Source organism: Patagioenas fasciata, chromosome 8 (genome assembly GCF_037038585.1).
Source record: "Patagioenas fasciata isolate bPatFas1 chromosome 8, bPatFas1.hap1, whole genome shotgun sequence".
NCBI classification, from domain to species: domain Eukaryota; kingdom Metazoa; phylum Chordata; class Aves; order Columbiformes; family Columbidae; genus Patagioenas; species Patagioenas fasciata.
In genome coordinates, this window is record NC_092527.1 from 40,162,552 (window position 1) to 40,181,866 (window position 19,315).

Genomic DNA, 19,315 nt, shown 5'->3' on the forward strand with positions numbered 1-19,315 from the left:
CAGGCCACGTGTTTTTCCTGGAGAGCAGCAAGAGGGATCAAGGAACCCACAGGAGAGCAGATCTACCACACAGCTGAGCTGCCAAACTTGGAGGATGCTCCATCATTCAGTCCCTTTTGCAAACTCTTGGAGTTACGTGTGGTCCAGCCCTGGCTTCAGTTCCCAGTACAGTGTTATTTGCTTGGTTAAAAAGACGTTTTTTGAGGAAGAACCCTGGCAGTTTCTTCCTCCCAGCCAGCATCACCTTACCTTACATACCCTCTCAAAACGTATTGAACTAATTGACAAGTTTTTAAAAATACCCGTCTGGACTGCAATATATTTGTTCAACAAATATCTTCTTTGTGAGCAAAAATCATCCTCATTAATCCTCCTTTACAAACTGCGAAGCTGAAAGACAAAGAGGCAAAGTGATCTGACAGAGACAGAGCACAAAATGTAAGTAGGTTCCTCGTGCCCGGCACCGGTCACACAGCTGGAGGCTGTTGCAGTGGCCAAAGCTCAGCTCACAAACATCCCCCTTCCGAAAAACCTGACCTTACATCTCGGGCTAAGTTAGAAAAAATAAAGCATAGATATCAAAGACCAAATTCCAGCCTCGTTCAAACACACCCAATGGAGTGTGCATGCAATGGAGGTTAACACTGATTTTTATGGGCAGTATTTTTTACCAAAAGGATTCATGGCGTACAAAGTCATGACTTCTCAAGCAGTTTCTATAATTGTGTTATATTTAACAGTACCAAATAAAAACATAGCAGTTGGATCAGTATTGTGTTCGTATTTTATTCCATAAATGAACTCCATTGGTTTATAAGCTGGTTGTTTTTACTTCCAAAATGTACAAATAAAGATTTAAATATTTTTGGAGGAAACATTACAGATGGTTTGAGTTCTGAAGTTTTGATGCAAACATACTTCTTGGCACCACTTCTTCATATGCCATTTCTAGAAATACTTCATGCTCGCAGAAGTGGACTAAAATATATATTACAATGAAAACCACAAAAAAAACAGCGTTATAATCAAATTGTTAAATGTTGCCCTTTAACAGGTAAGCTTGCTGTGTAGATTCACTACATAAACAGGAATGGAGTTCTTCACAGAGCTAAAATATTGGTCTCTTTTGGAATGTTAAGTATTAATATGAAACTGCTGCTGCTATGGTTATGTGGTAATGCTATTTCAGCCAGTTTCTAAACATAACAAATAACGATATTTGTTTCTCTTCAACGATTTCACTCACAGGAAATCAATTAATAGAATACTTCAGAGAAATAAGTTCTCCAGGTCTCATAAACCCAGTTCTATTGCTACAGAGACGTGTACTTTTCAAAAGATTAAGATAAATAATATCACTGTAATTCAGTATTTGCATTAAAAAATATTAAAATCATTTCCTCTGGGTAAACTGACCCAAAGACAAAGCTCTGAAAGAGCTGTGTTCTGTTGTAGACTGGTTTGGGTTACTTGAAAGTTGTCTTAAAGTCAGTTGAAATATAAATGATCTTTCTTTACATAAAAAGCCAAAGATAAGAAAAATACCTCCAGGTAATTCAGATAACAGTAAATTTTATGGCTTATTCAGCTGTCAAAGGCTTTCAAGATGCAATCAGGATGTTGGGCAGGAGAATCCTTTGTCACTCTGTGTTTCTTTGGAGGAGCTGGTCCAGTAATTGCTAGGGGAAAAAAAGCAAACCAGACTTAAGATACCATTGAAGCCCATGAGGTGGCCATAATCACAGGAATCTTCAGTGGTACTGTGGGTGAGATGCTGTGAGCATTCTTAGGCCTGAAATCTACTGGTTACACTGCTAAAAAACAACAATAAACAAAAAAAGGCATAGAAAGCTTTTCCATCTTGGATAGGAAGGGTGGAACTACATGGAGAAAAATGCACTTAAACAAGGAAAAACCTGGTACTGTGTGCAACATGGAGCAGGATTATCTGTGAACGCCTCAGATCTGCAGCTGGATTAACCGTGCTGATACAGCTTTCTATCAGCATCACATCTTCAAAAAAAACCCAAGTGTCTTGGATGCTTATTCCAACACAAGGTTCAGTTGTTAATTCAAGCCTAAAGAAGTGTCTAACCCCAAGGACAAGATTTAAAACCATGGTTTGCTGTAGGGTTTGCACAGGATTAGCACAGGCTCTACAGGAAGGTGCTGCCTTAGGGGCCCTGTCCGTGGGTCAAGGTTGGTTACAAAACGATGGATTCGCTTGGCATTCTCAATAAATCCGTACCTTCTTAAAGATCTCCACACGCAGTCTGTTACTCTGGATGATGATCCGTTTCTGCTTTTCTTCTTGTTTCTTTTTGACTTCAGGTAAATTGTCGTAAATCCTGGAATGCATTTAGGAAGTTAATTTCATGCATCATCGCCGAGACTCGCAAATGATTTCTCTTTTCCTATAGGAAATGTTTGCCTTCAATGCAATACTCATCACTAATAGGCATCTCTAAGTATTTGACTTCGATTTATGCATGGGAATTATAAATTATTGACAATAATCTTTTTATATAAAGTCTGACTTGTTGAAAAACACTTCTAATTGTGGAGTAAAAAGCAAAGAAACAGATAGGATCACGTTATCTCAACGCAGTGGCGTAATTCTGGAGTAGCTTCTAATGAGCTCAGTGGAGTTGGTTTCAATTTATAGCAACATAATTCAAACCAGAATGTGGCCCATATACCTTTTTTTTTTTGTATTTATCATACAAAACTAATACCAAGCAATTATTTTAAAGTATTTTTCTAATACATAAGAAAACCATCATTAAAAGACTCTGGATTGTTAAGTTTTTTTCCAGTATCATTAGGAACTCTTTTTACCAAGGAGAACATAATCTGTCCGTTTTATAAATAGCTACTTTCCCTCAGAAAGGTGACTTCTGGTCTGCTCTTTTCCCATGGAAATAAGCTATAACATTCCCAGGGGTCCAAAAAGAAAGTCGGACTTTCCTTCGCGGCAGTTCTGTTGTTTGTGTGCGTAAAAAGCCTGTTTGGTTCTGATTTTTGCTCATGATATTTTGCAACGGCGAGTTCTCGAAGCAGCCTGTTTTGGCTGGGGATTATATTTTGGAGAAGCGGAATGGGAAACATCTTGAGTTCTCTTAAAAATGGGGTGAATTCTGCCTGGTAGCAGCTTTCCTTGCTGCAAACGACGGTGTGAAATGCAACGCAGTTTAAGGTCAGACACCATGTCCCTAGTTCACTGTAATTCCCACACTATGTGTCATAATCAGGATGGGGAAAAAAGCCCCAAAGTAACTATACTGCTTATATTTTTGGATGCCCAACATGAGGTACCTGTCAGGGACTTTGATTTCATGCTGCGGCTACTCCATGCCATCTACAACTGCTAGAAAAGGGGCGCTCAAAGGGCAGGGTGCCCCAAATCTGTCAAACTGATACAGGGAAAGACAAATATGAGCATCGCAGAGAAGCGTGGCGAGGAGTGTGACAGAGCAACCCTCTGGCGTGCCAAGATGACGAGGGCGTACTCTGCCTTGGGCGTGAGATGGCAGCGATTCACAGTGAACTCTGTACCTTTTGGATCTCATATGCATCTCCTTCTCCGGAATGAACCTCTCCTTGGGTTTGAAGAGGTTGTCTAGTGGAGGAAAAATAAGGTTAATGTTGGAGGAATCTGCGCTTGCTGAAATTTCAAATGTCATATCCCATGCAGTCAAGATATGCTATTTGTGATTAAATTTTTGATGGCTTAAGGCTGGGTCCATATCTCCGTAGGTCAATGGAAAGGTACTTAGCAACTTCATTTGGAACTGAATTTGTTCCCGAAGTTGCCCTGCAGGTGAAGGCTGAATAAGACCCATCATTTACCTTAAATACATACGACTTTTATCATTGTCACATGCAGCTATGTACACCCTTTACTCAGACCAAGAACCAGCCATGATTTCTGGTGTATCGAGGGACCAGTTTGCCCCATGTGCTTGTGCAGGTGATTGCACCCGCGCACACTGTCCGCACCCTCAGCTGATACGTGTTGGGAACCTGGCCTGGTATGATCATTTCTGATTCAATTTACACCTGTTCTACAGGGCTGTGAATAATTAAAGCCAAGCATTAGGTGGAGGGAAATTATATTACTCTTTCCTGATCAAATATGAAGATATCTGTGATAACTCCAATCAGCATTTCCCTGGATACAGGAAAATAATTACAGTCAGTGAGTCTCAAGAATAGGTGATTTTAACACCTTCCTTGCAAAAATGTTTTCTCAATGGGAAGGGATGGTGTTTGTATAAGGTGGGAAGCCAGTAAATATGTCATCAGAACTTCTTCATGATGCAGACGCATTTATCAGGGGGAGGAGGAAGGAGAGGGCTGCTACCTGCACAGCTACGTTAGTTAGAATTGCATCAAGATGGTGAAACACAAAGTGAGGAGACGAGCAGGGGCCCCGCTCTGTATGTCAGGATGTATCCAGAGCAGGAAATAAATGGTTTGTGTTCTGGTCTCTGAACACAAGAAGGACCAGAGCAGGCCCAGGAGGTCTCCCCAGGGCACTGAAGACAGGGGTGTGATGTCCTGTGTAGTCGCAATGAGCCGAACATCAAAGCTATTTGCCAGTATCTTTGCAGAACATATGCATAAGATAAATAGATGTGCAAACTTTTTAGCACTTTTCCATTTTCCTAGGAAGTTCAGAAGACATAATATATATCACAGCAGGCACCGCATCAGCCTCTTTCTGCCATCTTACTAAAGAGAAAAATACAATAATCAAGGCAGAGAAGTAAATACAGAGAATAATTCGTTCCAGAACTGCCCCATGCAGACTCTAGCCCTGAGTAGACATAGCAACCACTACCCCAAAAAGACCCCTTCTCCCCAGGTTCGCTTCCCCGCTGTTTGAGACACTAAATGTTTCAGGAATATTGATGGGAGATGTCTTAGCAGCAAAACATCCGCGAGCAGCTCACGGGGCTACACCTTGAGGCACAGTTGTACTCAGATTATTGTGTTTCTCAGAAAGAATGCTACATGTCCTTTAAGATCACTGTTGTATCTTGATGTAAAAATAAAAGGGAGCTTTGCAGCGGTTCCTATTCTGAACCGGTACAGCTTTCAAAACACAAATTGAGTAAGCAGGGGAGGCTGCGAAGCCTCCTCTGCCTGAGGATTCACTTTTCTCCACTCAGTGGCTATCTGTTCTTAATCATTCCTATTAAATCTCTAGCACACACAAGCAACATGCTCAATTTGCAAGGAAAATATAATTTGCCTTTTATTTATTAATGTTTTTATGTTCATTTACATGTTGATTAACTTAAGAGGGATACACACTTGGATACTATTAATGCCCAAATAACCCTGACACTAAATGGAACAGATTGCCTGTGACATGAACGGTCCTGGCGAAGGATTATGGTCCAGGGTGATGGATTTTCTGGGACTAGCGTGGATCCCAGCACACTCCAGAGCAGCCTCAGCACCATCGCTTGCTGCTAGAGGTTGCACACCTTGTTCAGACAGCGCAGGGTTGCAGGATGTGTCCCTTCCCACAAGGCACCTCCTCTAACCTGGAGAATGGCACAGGATGGGTCTGAATCCTATAAAGCCATCACTATGCAGTGCTAAAACAAAAACAGGAGGCACTTCATGCTACACAGATAATTCAGGCATCTTTTTTGTCTGTGTGGTAATAGGGTCCCTGGTATGAGATCCACGCTGCGATGACCAGGTCCTTGCATGTTCCCGCATCCTTGGGCACAAAAGTGCAATGGAATAAGACCCCAGCAGAAACCTGCACTACCTGCACCAAACCGCCTTCCAGCAAGTCCAGGTGGACCTCTCCTACATTGCGATATGATCAGATTTTACATTTTACCAGGTTTTACATCATTTCCCACGCACACCGAGTGACATCTGCTCAAATTCATGGACATCCATCCCAACAATCCTCAGATGTAGGACTTCTGGAAGAAAACTAATTATTTTAGGGATCCCCTCCTTTCCCCCCCTCCCTAAATAAAAGCTGTTAATGACACGTTAACATTTCCAGACCTCTGTGCTAATCCACCAGACCACGCGAGGGATGCAAACCCAGCCAGGGCTCTGCAGGCCCCTGACCTATCTTGTAAACAACAGGACAAGCTGATCTGTGTTTTTCTAGGACTCATGAAGACTGGTTGGCCTCTGAGTTCGGGTGCTGGGAAGCGCCGCAGAGCCCGAGAGCCATGCAGAATAAATCCTCCAATATAATCCTCTCCTGGTGGCACAGAAATGCTCTTAAAGGGCGTCAGACCCGTCGCTGCCTGCGATTCTGTCTGGAATTTGGTATTTGGTGTGCGGGTGGCTTTGAAGAGAAGGATTAAAGAGAGATTCTGGGGAAATCCTCCAAGAAAAGTAAAATAAATCTACCTTGGTTTTAAAAATATGCCTTGTGAAGCAGTTTGGAGTCAAAAGGTTAACACTTATGCCTAAACATTCATGTAGTATCTCTTGGGTCACTATGTATGAGGAAAAAATCACACGCAAGCATCACGCAGAAATAAGGGTAATCCTTGATGGATTTTAGGATTAGAGTCCAACAATTAGCTGAAAAATATAGATTACTATGGGAAAATAAAAATCATATGTGCATTTAAATATTTGTTAATGTCCAGTATCAAGAAGGAAACTGATTTCAAAGTGGAAGAGCAGCACACATTCGGAGCTATAACAGCCTGTCAAACACATCATGAAGAGCTGAGTTAACATCCTTTTCTACCAAGCAAAGATCAAAGTGGGGCATAACGTGGACAATTCCCCAGTTTGTAGGCTTCTAAACTGCAGTTTATCAAAGTTCCTTATCAAACTTCGTATGCTTGTATTACTGTTGGAGAAAACTACTCTGCAGGATACAAAAGAAGGGATTTCAAAGCAGACATCCAGCATTTTCAGTGATGCATCACAGTTCAAGAAGGGTACAGACAGACAGCCACTAAACACTTCATTGGTGTTTTATTCAAACCTTGCGAAACTATTGAGCTTCTGGTATTTCCACCAGCACTGTGTGTGACAGTTCTCTGACATCTCCACGGCGGCAGAAGGAAGCCACTTTGGCAAGTTATAAATGAAGGTAAATGGGTCATCACTGTACTGTATTTTAACCAAAGCTCAACTGCACCTCAGAAAGGCTGAGTAACTTTCCTGCTCGCGAAGTTAGGAAATGTTTAGACTGTGCACAGATAACACGATCGTGTTGGAACCATCCCCTGGCTTCCTACTTACCACTGGATCACCGAAACACACAAAAAAGAGAGGTAAAATTCACCAAAAGCGAAACTCTGCCCATCAGAATATACATACATTTCCTTCTAGAGCGAATGTGAATTCTCAAAGTCTGTTAGGAGCTGAAACGTGCCTTTGAGGATGTACTGCCAGTCCCTGAAAAGCAAATCACTGATAATGGTGGTTCTCTAATTAAACTGCTTTTTCACTGAACTGAAAAAATGATTCACCAAAAAATCATTCACCCAGCGAAGTCCTAGAATATATAAGATTTTTTTTTTTAAAAATACTACTTTTAAAGTCAACAGTCATCTAAAATATAAATTAGCCTTGGATCTAAGATAACCGTCAAGGTAGCGTTCAGCTTGGCATGCCCACAGCACTTGGCTGGGAAGTCATCCAGAGAATATGAACTGGTGCCTACACCCAGGGGTGCTGCCCAAACTTTTGCCCATTGTATGCCAATGACTTCATGCAATGAATTACTGCAGCCACAGTCAACACATGAGGTCTTGGTATTATTTATCAAAATTGCAATAACCCACTAGTTAAAGTTTGATGGGAAGTCTGCCTGGACTTTCTGCTCATCTCAGAGAAATGCTGAAGTTCAAAACAGCTCCTTCCCCCAGGAGGACACACAGTAAGGTCATTCGTGGCTTTTCTACCTGTTCAGGTCTCTCCTGCTCTCTGGCTATTCTGATCCTCCTTAATAATTCAGCCTTAACAACGGAAAACATCACTAATACCTCTAAAAACCCCAAAGTTTACAGGTTTATGAAAACATGTTCATACTATAATTAATTCTGGGTGTGCTGCAGGAGATCTCAGCCCCCTCTGTCCAACCAGTACTTGAATATTCATGGATTTCATCCAGAAAAAGATTAATTAGCACCTCACCCCGCCTTCTTAAATCATTCTTGTTTGATTAACACATGTTGCCTTGAAAAGCATAACATTTCTTTCAAAAAATAGCAATTAATGAAGAAATTATGACAAATCTCAGTAAATTCAGCAAAAAATTAATTTATACTTTGGTAAAATTCGCACTAGTTTCTTAATCCTGACTTCTTTAGTTTCAATTTCTAATCATGGGTGGATTAACAAGTCCATCAGCAAAAATTCGGTTTTCTGTTGGGCTACTTCAAGGCACCAATGGAATTATCCCCCAGCAAACTGACTGAACTTCATGAGTTGCCCATTGTAAGGCACCTCGTTTCAACCACATCCACATGTGTCACCATCCACACAGAAAACTCTTCATATTTGAAGATTTTCCAATTTATCGCCACCTTGCACACAGAGTGGTTATCTCCCTGCTTCGCGAGGATGTGGGCACGGAGGGGACACGCTGGTCACCCCATTCATGGCATCACACCCTCTTGTCATCACAGTGAGTCGGAGCATCGGGCTCCCAAGGGACCACGTCCCCCGCCACCGGTGCCCTGCAACGCGCTGCCGTGTTTAGTGACTAATAGGTGCTGCTCTAATCAATGTGATGAGTAATAATATCATAAGAATAGGGCATTCCTCTTCCTAATTCAATTCTCTGACTGAAGCTTGGTCTTAATTCAGAGCTGTCAGCCTCAACCAAGTGGTCAGGTGCCAACGGCATCAATGGCACTACTGCCAGTGATGAGATCGATGGGAAAAGAGCCCTGAGAAATGGCACAACTAACGTCATACGTGATAGGACCTGAGGGAATGGTAGAAGATGTGCCAGGGAGGGTCAGGTTGGACATGAGGAAAGGTTCTTCACCCAGAGGTGCTGGACACTGACCAGGCTCCCAGGGAGGTGTCACGGCCCCAACCTGACAGTGTTCAAGAAGAGACTGGACAGCGTCCTCAGACACACGGGGTGACCTGTGGGGTGTCCTGTGCAGGGATGGGAGTTGGACTCCATGATCCTTGTGGGTCCAGCTCAGGATATTCCATGATTCTATGGTGGCTGCAAACATCTCGTCAGCCACCAAGACCAGGAGGATGCACATTGGCAGCCGCAGGACTTGCCAGCTACACACATTGTGAATTTTCTTATTCCTATCTTCTCGTCTCTTTACAGTCCAAATAAAAACCTCCCTGGCACAGACACTCTCAAGAAACCAAACCCTTGAGAACGCAAACAAACAAACAGCAATCCTCTCCCTCCAGGCTTTTGCAGTTACAATAAAGCTTTTTGGAAAGGTTTAGAACCATGACTGAGGAGGTATAAACTTGTTTCCAAAATATTACTAAAGATCCAGGCTTTGGATAGGAATCCAGAGAATCACAGCAGGCACCGCGGTAGGGGTTGAATGGCAATGCTCAACTTCTATTGCCATTTCCAATGAACTGCCACCCTCTCAGAGGCAAGGAAAATGAAAGGTATGGAAAAACCATATGTGCCTGAGAATTTTTTAAGAAAATCTCTGAAAGTGCTTGTGTACACTAAGATCAGAAGGCTGTTCATTATGCAGATTTAAAGGCCTATAAACAGCTGGTAGCCCTGTCACTGAAGTAATTACATTACGGTTTTCAAGATTTAAATCCGGTTATTTGAACATTGTTTCTATTCAGTTCGTCACAGTGGGATCTCTAATTTGTTCGACATACTCAACAGCAGAGTAGTCTATCTTGGACTAATTAGCTCTCTCGAAATTTAGCAGCACACATTACGTGGCACAAAGGCTAGCGTGAGAGGTGCAGGTTCTCTGCCTTCAGAGTGCCCTTGTGATGATAAAATCTGCCGCAGGATAAACATTTTCATTTTACTAAGATTACTTGCAGCGTTTCGCAAAATCCCACTCACGAGTTACAGTTAAAAATGGTAAACAACTTGGGTTTTTTTGAGGATGAAAAGGTAAACGGAAAATGCACAGATGTTGGTATTTATATGGAAATGATGCTGAATTACTTCCCTCTCCTACAAGAAACTAAAGTTGTAACAAAACTGTCCGAACACTGGAAAACTGTGCTAGCTAAGCATTTCATATCATCAATAAAAACACTTCAGTGTGAGAGAATAATCTCAGGTGGAGAAAAAAATCTCTCAAGGTCGCTGCTCTTATATCTGGGTGAAATTATTTTATTGAAATAGCAGCTGCAGGTGCAGAGAAGCGCACGTAAGAAGCTTATTTTGGAGAGAGATAATTGCAGCAAACTTGACAAGGGCAGAGGGAAACCCCACGGGCTGCCTTTTAACTCCCATAACAGCAGGATGTCACCCGAGGGGACATCCCCACCTCTCCCCCTCTGGTGCCACCAGATGTGGACATGGGGAGCTGGGCCAGACAATGTCCTCTGGTGGTGGAAAACTAGTCAGATAATTACTGTTATTGCCAGTGTTTGCAACAGTGACCTGTTCTGTGAGCCCCTCAGGGCTGCACAGAGACAACCTGCTCCTGCCCAGCCACAAATGTGCTTAAAATCCACCCTTGGGGTCCCTGTGTTGGAGTCGCTGGAAATGAAACTCATCAGCCAACCTGCCCTTACAAAAAAAGGTCATCGGTAGATGTATAGGGGTGTGCTGGCAATGAGCCCTATGGACCTCAGAGCCATGAAGATTTCTATGTCCACAAATCCCTGAGACATCAGGAAAGAGAAAAAAAGAGAAAGGAAACAATTAGACTGAAAAAAGCCACCACACGATCACACCCTGAAGCCATCAATATGATTCTACACACTTGAGCCAGTTTCTGGGTCATCCTTTTACTCTCCCGTGCTCTTAATTTCCAATGTTTTTCCAATGTGTGTTGCTGTGGAAGAGCAGCCTGCATCCTGAGACCGAGATACCAGACGTCCCTTCCAACCCTGAGCGTTCCGTGATCCTGCGAAGGGAGGTGGTGCTGGTCTGTTCCCCACCATCTCCCACCTTCCCTCCTGCCTCTGCCGCACCAGCTCATCTGGTGACAGCCCTGTTTGATGAGCTGGATCAGTCATTTGAGCTGAGAAAACCTCAAAGCTGGAATCTTCATTTACAATAAATAAATAAATTAGGAAAGCAGGTCCTGGGAGATCCAGCTGAAATATAAGTGCACATATGGGTCATGCGCAGTGACAGAGCAGACGGTGACACTGCTGCTCATGCCCACAACCTCCCTCGCTCCAGGTTATAATGTGAAACGGTATTCACAGATCGCTGGGATTTTGGTGTCCACTTTCCATCGCACTAAATGAAACTGCACTTGCATCCCCTACCTGGACCGCATTGGCATTTTCATTTCATTTTACTTTTGTTTTCTAAAACATGATGCAAAGTCCTTCATTGCTTTAAAAGCCCATTTTTCCATGCTAAAATGGCTTTTTCAGAGACTACAGAATATAGATGGCAATAAGCGATAACTTCTCTTCCTTCCAGCTTCGGGGGCAGGCAGGAGGGAAGGAGAAGGCTGTGACCCTGGTGTCATCACCAGGGACATCAGGAGGACACAGGCTGACGGTGCCCTGGACGAGCACGGGGTGAAGCCCTTGTCTCTTCTGCAACTGGAGGGGTTGCAACTGGAAGAGTTCAGCAGCATCTGTAGGAAACAAACAGCCCCCACTGGGGGACCCACCAGTGATAGAAATCCTACTGCACAACAGTCTCCACCGGGAGAAGTCCGAAAATACCAAGCGTCAGAAGGCAAAGCAAATTAAATACACTCAGTACACCCCTACACAGCCCTCTGGACTGCAGCCTACGCAGTTGTGCTTTATGAGGGGTCTAGGATTTCCAGGATGGATTATAGGTATGCTTAAACAATAGACATGTGACACTTTTATAATTATAAAAGGATTACAGTCTCACAAACAGAAAATGACACGTGGCGAGATGAAGGCAGACGAGTTACGGAAACTAAATACTCTCTTCAGACAAATTTATCTTTAATGACTAACCCCTGGAAGAGGGAAATAGTAATTTACTTGAATAATTAATGACTATATTTCAATATTATGCTTTTATTACTCATTAAACAAGCATAAAGATTAATCTTTAATTATAATTTAAGGAGAAATATGTTTAACCTTTCATTTTTTTTTGTTTCAGAAGGTATCTGCAGAGTGGTTTGGGAGACTTTCAAAGATGACCAAACAAAGGGGGACATATTTGTCACTTCTAGGATACATGACAAACTCCTGGCAGTGCCACTTGCTGGTGCAGGGCCCCCAACAGTGGGGCAGCCTGGCCCCAAGAGATCTGAACTCAAATCAATTAACTTGAATAATTGAAGCGGTGAATGAATTTTATCAACTTTTAAAATTATAATTCATCCTTTGTTGCTTTTATTTATATTTATGTCTTGCTATAAAACCCCATGATGTATCTGATGTAAGGGTGACTCTGTCATACCGCTACAGTCGGCACAGATGTGCAATAGAAGTTGGTGCTGTCCAATGCAAAGAACGCCAAGAGCGCTGAGATGGGGGCTGCACCCACTTTTTCTGCACCCAATCTCATTGCCAATGGAGCAAAAAACATATATGTTTTTCCCAGTGTTGAGGACATCAGAGATTTTCTTTCCTGCTTCCTCCAGATGACCCATCTAGCTTAATGTTCTGAATCGATTTACTTTTCAGTAGAACAATGCGGCTTCAAACAGCCACCAATTTAAAACCAAAATGTAAAGAAGAATGCCAATCAAATAAAGCTTTTCTTTTACTCAACTGAATTAAGTAACAGCCAGATGGTAATTAAAAAATTAAATTTAAAAAAAAACGAAACAAAACAAAAGTAATTTGTTTAACATCTTGCGCATAGAGAATATTTACAGAGGTGCTATTGGGAGGGAGCTGCGAGGGACCTTCTCAGAGAGAATCATTTTACTTGCTCGGTATTGAGTCTGTTTACCACTAGGGTAATAAAACTTGAATTAGGAAATCATGGAGTTTAGATGCATTGATTTAGCAGCCTCGCGTACAGCTGCTGGGCAGACGAGTGTTCCCCCACAGCTAAGTCACTGCTGAGGGCTTCATAAGTGGCAAGTCCACACCTGAAGCTGCTGAGAAGACCCTATTGGGACTCCTACCACCAAATGCCACCTGTTCCCCCATTCTGTCACTTCTCTCCCCCAAACTGCTCTTTCTGTGAGCAGCAAGAGGTATGAAATGTCATTTATTGCCACCACCTTTACTAACACTGGCCCAGGTTGGCCAGAGAGGTGGTGGATGAACCATCCCTGGAGACATCCCAGGCCAGGCTGGACGGGGCTCTGAGCAACCTGAGCTGGTGGAGATGTCCCTGCTCATGGCAGGGGTGGCACTGGGGAAGCTTTTGAGGTCCCTTCAACCCGAACTGTTCTATGACTCTAACTAGCAGCAACTTGCATCGTGCTGAAGAACATGACTGCACATGACAATGACAAAAAGTCTGCAAGAAAGGCTCCTTCCGCTGCCACAGAGCACAGAAAACACCTCATCCCCACTAACCCATCTCTGTGCTTCAGAGGCTTTCTGCTTTGAGCTTTAGGAGAGATGCTGGAGCACTGGTGGGGTGAAACAAGAGCAGCCATTCTCATGTGTTTTCACAAAGTTAATATGCAGATACTATACACGTGCTGAGATTTCAAAGGCAGCTACAAACCTGTGTCTGGTGACAATTCAACTTACCACTGAGAGGGTGAGGGACGGTGTATTGCTTCTTCTTGCTGGAAGTGGATGCTGAGGAAAGCTTGCGGACGGGCGCTCCTTGGTTGCCCGCGGGAGCGTCGCTCTGCTGGGCTTTCCTCAGCTGGACCCTCTGCTCGAGCCTCTTCAGCCTTTCTTGGGAACGAGAGATGAACTGAGGCTTGTGGACTTCCAGGGCTTCCTACATGAAACACAGAAACTGCCTTTTGTAAAAAGAATTGAAAGGAAGAAAAAAATATATGTGATTGTGCATCTAACTGGGTTCAGTAAGAGATTATCAATGGAAGTTATTGCTTGTCCGTACCAAACTGCCTTCCTATCTTTGTGTTCTTCTACTATTAGAAAGCCGCCTTTGTGTGAAATTTCCAGATCAGACAAAGCGAATTTCTGAGAAAAAAAAGCCCACTAACTTTCAGAAAACATATCCAAAAGGTTTTGAATTACATCTTTTTAAAAATTATCCAAATTCAAGTTCTTGATGTTTTGCCTGTTTCCTTGGCTCATCCCATTGCCGAAGCAGCTCATCACTCACACTTCACAAGCTTTCCTGTTTATTTAGATTGTCATGCAGATCTATTCATAGATGATCCAGAAAGAAAATGCTTTCTAGCCAAAGGCTGCTCCAACCTTTAGGAATGTCTTCTGACAGAAGACAGGAGCGGAGATTGGTTTGCAAGCCATGCCGGAGAAAAAGGCAGAAGAAAGAAATGTCTTTGGGAAACCTGTGAATCCCCAAAGTTTTACTCTGTTCTTCTACAGGAATGGCAGGTGGGGCTTAGAATGGGGAGCTCGTACAACCAGGCAGCCAAGTCTTGGCAGCTGCTGCACGCTACCGAAACTTCACTGGAACGGAGAAAAACCAAGGAAATGCAAACTTCTGCTCTCAGGGAAAACCCACCGTGCAGGAAAAAGAAAACAAGAATAAAAATGAAGTAATTAACTAACTATAAACCTGCATGTTAACAACAATAGCAACAAATCACAGTATCACAGTATGTTTGGGATTGGAAGGGCCCTGGAAAGCTCATCCAGGTCAATCCCCCCATGGAGCAGGAACACCCAGCTGAGGTTCCACAGGAAGGTGTCCAGGCGGGTTTGAATGTCTGCAGAGAAGGAGACTCCACAACCTCCCTGGGCAGCCTGGGCCAGGCTCTGCCACCCTCAATGAGAAGAAGTTTCTTCTCAAATTTAAGTGGAACCTCTTGTGTTCCAGCTTGATCTCATTGCCCCTTGTCCTATCATTGTTTGCCACCGAGGAGAGCCTGGCTCCATTCTCATGGCACTCACCTTTTATACACTCATAGATATTAATAAGGTCCCCCCTCAGCCTCCTGTTCTCCAAACTAAAGAGCCCCAGCTCCCTCAGCCTTTCCTCACACGGGAGATGCTCCACTCCCTTCAGCATCTTTGTTGCCCTGCGCTGGACTCTCTCCAGCAGTTCCCTGTCCTTCTGGAACTGAGGGGCCACAACTGGACACAATATTCCAGGTGTGGTCTCCCCAGGGCAGAGCAGAGGGGCAGGAGAACCTCTCTGACCTACTGACCACCCCCTTCTAACCCACCCCAGGTACCACTGGGCTTCCTGGCCACAAGGGCACAGTGCTGGCTCATGGTCATCCTGTTGTCCACCAGGTCCCCCATATTTTACCCGCAGCGTCAGCGAGGCCGGTGGAATTTTCTCAGGGCGGGAGCCGGTTTCTGGCTGGGCGAGCGCGTTGTTTTTCTCACGAGTAACATCTGGCGGGCCAGCGGTGCACAGTGTCACCCGGCCGGCTCGCTCCCGCTTGGCCGCCTCTGTTTTGTCACTTGAACCACAGAATTCATAATCACCTTCGAGAGATTTAAAAGTTCATTAAGAGTGCATGGGTAATTTTTTATTGGCTTCTCCACCTCATTAGACATAGAGGGCAATTTCCGAAATAAGAATGCCAAGGTATTATTAATAGGCCTCATTAAGCAGAATAGATCAAATCTAATCATAGGTGCTACTCACTGCCCTGTGACACCCGGAGTATCTTTCACATTAAGCCAGACATCACATCGAAACGTAATTAAACCGCTCGGATGCTCGGCTCCATTTGCTGGTACCCACACCCCAAAAACAAGATACTCCTGTACCACAATTGCATCGTAGAAAGCAAAGATATCACCCTGCGACTTGCAGTTTGAGTTCATTTCAATTTATTGCATGTATTGTAGGAAATAACAGATTGTTACGGACCTTAATCACATATCAATTCTCTTTGACCAGACTGAGGCTTCTGTAAACAACACTCGTGTTTTTCTTTGCTGATAATAGCTTTGCTTTCTATGATTTCTATATATTCATCAGCCAGTGGAAAGACCCAGTGAAAAAAACAATAAACAAAAGGTTAATGTGCATTATGACATATTATTATGAAAGCTGTCAATTCACACAGAGATTATTTTCTACACTTATAATGATGCTTTAATACTCTGGCCGATTCTCCCTGCACAAATTAGGACCAAAAGAGGCAACGTGTTCAAAACCTCAGAGTTGAGAAGATTCTCATTTAGAGGGATGAATTAATCCAAACTAACAAAGTAACTTCGGAAGAGTTCCAAATGAACTATTTTAAAAAGTCAAACTGGAATACATCTTCCTTGCCAAATAATTTGATTTCTAGAACTAAGTATCTGGGAATAAAGCCCATTACTGTTTTATTTCAATTTTTGGTTACAATAAACTTAAAATATTTTCCTCTTTATGACATATTGTACATATTACACTGTGCTTAAAAAATATATTAAAATGATCTGTGTTGGGTACATTTGTGTTATAAAAGCCTGAAATGTATTTCCTCCCTAATACTGCTCTTGTTAACATTTTGGAAAAAATCTTGAAACCTGTGAACATGAAATTAAACTTCTTGATAAGCCAGGTTTACAGAGGTGTCCATTAACTTGATCTTTGATAGATCTCAGCGGATTCTTCACTTCTGTAAAAGTAGAAGTCACTTGCAGTTAGTGAATTGGCGTGATTTAACTTCAGGCATCGAGAGCAGAATGCAGGATTCTCTCCTCTAAACGGGTGCCATATTCTGTACTTTTATAGTCAATACTGAAAAAGCTTTGCCTACCTGCCTACAAAAAATCTGTAACAATAAATGCTGCAAGAAAATTGCATTTTTAAGATATTATTCTTGGAGTAAATGTCTCAGAAACCTATTGATACTAAAGACAAATTAATCTATAGTATAGCTCAGCTGTCTTCTGCGAAAACACCTTGTGAATCAATACAGTTGCTCATGTCATCTCCATTTTAGCTTTGTGAGTAAGTGTTGGAAGTAAGACTTCCCAACAGGAGCTGAACTAGAAGAAATTATGGTTTGCATGCTGAAAACTTAATGACAGTCAAAAAAGAAATATTGCAGAAGTGAAAGGTAACGAAACAAGGTTGTAAAAATAACCTCACTTCTTGGCTGAACTGGAGCTGCTTGACTCTGCAATTTTAATGTTTCTTCAGGATTTTCTTGAAAAATAATAATCACAATAATAACAATAATAATAATAATAGTCATCATCATCCCATCTTTCTCATTTTAGTCTTGTTTTCTATTAACCACAGCAATGTATACAGTCCGATTAGTTGATTGACCTCTCACCAGATGACTCACACTCAGCACTTGAAGCTGGACAAAAACGGACACACTTTCCATTATTTCACTCTTTTTCTTTCAGACTGATCTCATCTAATTATTGAAACCTCACTCCTAACAACCACAGCAGGATTTGTACCTTACTTTTTAGGAGCTGGTTTTGCCTGTGCACATTTTCTTCCGAGAGAATTTTTGATGAAGATTTTCTATTGCACGTACTACTGGAGATGGATATTTTTGGTTTCAGGAGGCCCTGTGCCTGGATCTCTTTGGGTTGGGAGGTGTCTTTGGAGGGATCTCTCTTTTTGGAGGAGCCATCAGTACCAGAGGCCCTTGTTCTGCTCCTGCTCGTGCCGTATTGGTGCTTCTTGCTTCCCGACAGCATTTGTGTTCCTGTGAAAAACAGGAAAAAAAGAACAACCCCGAACTCTATAACATGAGAACATTTTTGTTCTCAGCCCTCTAGTCCCCATCATTTTTACTTCCTGCAAAACCATTTCCAGTCATATATTTTAAAAGTTATAACGTACAAATTTTATCGTGACTGCCATGCAGTGCTGCAACAAAACCGAAGAATCACAAAGGATACTTTTCACAAAATAAACTGCTCTTCCAAATAATACTGATACACTCTGGGCAGCGTGGAAGAAGTCAGAATACCTCTGACAAAAAGGTATGCGATGTGTCTTTGTCTCCTCTCTTATTCACTTGAGAGGAACATTTTAGTGTGGCTAAACCTGATTGATGTTATAGTAACGAACCCAGCGGTGGCTGTGCTGAAAACTGGGATCAGAATGGTTTCAGGATCAGGGTTTTAGTGGAGTGACACCCCCAGAAACACCCCCATCTCCAACATTTCTAGTGCCCTGCTCTACCTCTGTGCAAAGCCATGGCAGGAACCAGCAGCAAAAAGGCACAATTTGTACAAGACACGCTGGAATTGTTTTGATGATAAGGATGTTGCACAGCAGCTACAACAGCAGGACCCCGCCACGGCAAAAGCGACAGAGCTCTGTGCTACACAAACCTCCCGAGACGATTCCAGCTGACCACTGCTAATCCAGCCAAAGCCTGGAAAACCGAGAGTGTGGCAAATAAACACACAGAAGGGTCCATTTTCCAAAAGCCCATTTTCCAAGATGCATCTCACGGAATCACAGAGTGGTTGGGGTTGAAGGGACCTCTGGAGATCATCCAGTCCAACCCAGCTGCTCACGCAGGGTCACCAGAGCAGATCACACAGGGTTGGTCCAGACGGGTTTGAATGTCTCAGAAAAGGAGACTCCACAGCCTCTCTGGGCAGCCTGGGCCAGGCTCTGGCACCTCAAAGTGAAGAAGTTTCTCCTCATATTCAGATGGAACCTCCTGTGCTTCACTCTGTGCCCGTTGCCCCTCACCCTGTCACTGGGCACCACTGAACAGAGTGGTCCCTCCTCTGACACCCACCCTGGAGATATTGATCAGCAATTGAGAAGATCCCCTCTCAGCTTCTCTTGTCCAGCTGAACAGCCCCAGCTCTCTCAGTCTCTGCTCATCAGAAAGATGCTCAGACCCCTCAGCATTTTCATAGCCCACTGCTGGACTCTCTCCAGTAACTCTGCGTCCTCCTTAAACTGGAGAGCCCAGAAGAGTTTTGATGGGAGAAGAAAGAACAGAATAGAATAAAAAATCAGGAGATAAAATCCAAAGAATAAAGGACAGCATAGGAAGGGCATCAGCATCAGCAAGGGGGGAAGAAAAGAGAAGCAGATGGGAACTACTACTTTCTGTCCCTACAAGCCCCTCACGGTGGTCCCTGGTCAGCAGGCCCCCGCACGGCCATGCACAGAGCACAGCTCTGCTCCGCTTGTTTAAATCACGTGCATGAG

The 19,315-nt window shown here is 43.2% G+C and overlaps 1 protein-coding gene across 4 annotated transcripts in view; it reads right to left on the reverse strand.

Annotated features, from left to right (window-relative positions):
- Nucleotides 1-766: 766 nt before the first annotated feature.
- The window catches only part of C8H10orf90 (chromosome 8 C10orf90 homolog), a 103,284-nt gene continuing 84,735 nt past the window's right edge, over nt 767-19,315 (reverse strand). For 3 of the 4 annotated variants that reach the window (XM_071812239.1, XM_065843587.2, XM_071812240.1), the window contains exons 4-9: nt 17,592-17,840; nt 15,476-15,657; nt 13,810-14,008; nt 3,556-3,619; nt 2,249-2,348; nt 767-1,679 (exon numbers count right to left, since the gene is read on the reverse strand). In XM_071812239.1, the coding sequence (XP_071668340.1) occupies nt 1,641-1,679; nt 2,249-2,348; nt 3,556-3,619; nt 13,810-14,008; nt 15,476-15,657; nt 17,592-17,840 (833 nt within the window). In that variant the 3' untranslated portion in view covers nt 767-1,640. The remainder of the gene's footprint in view (nt 1,680-2,248; nt 2,349-3,555; nt 3,620-13,809; nt 14,009-15,475; nt 15,658-17,591; nt 17,841-19,315) is intronic. The other variant, XM_071812238.1, reaches the window with a different exon arrangement.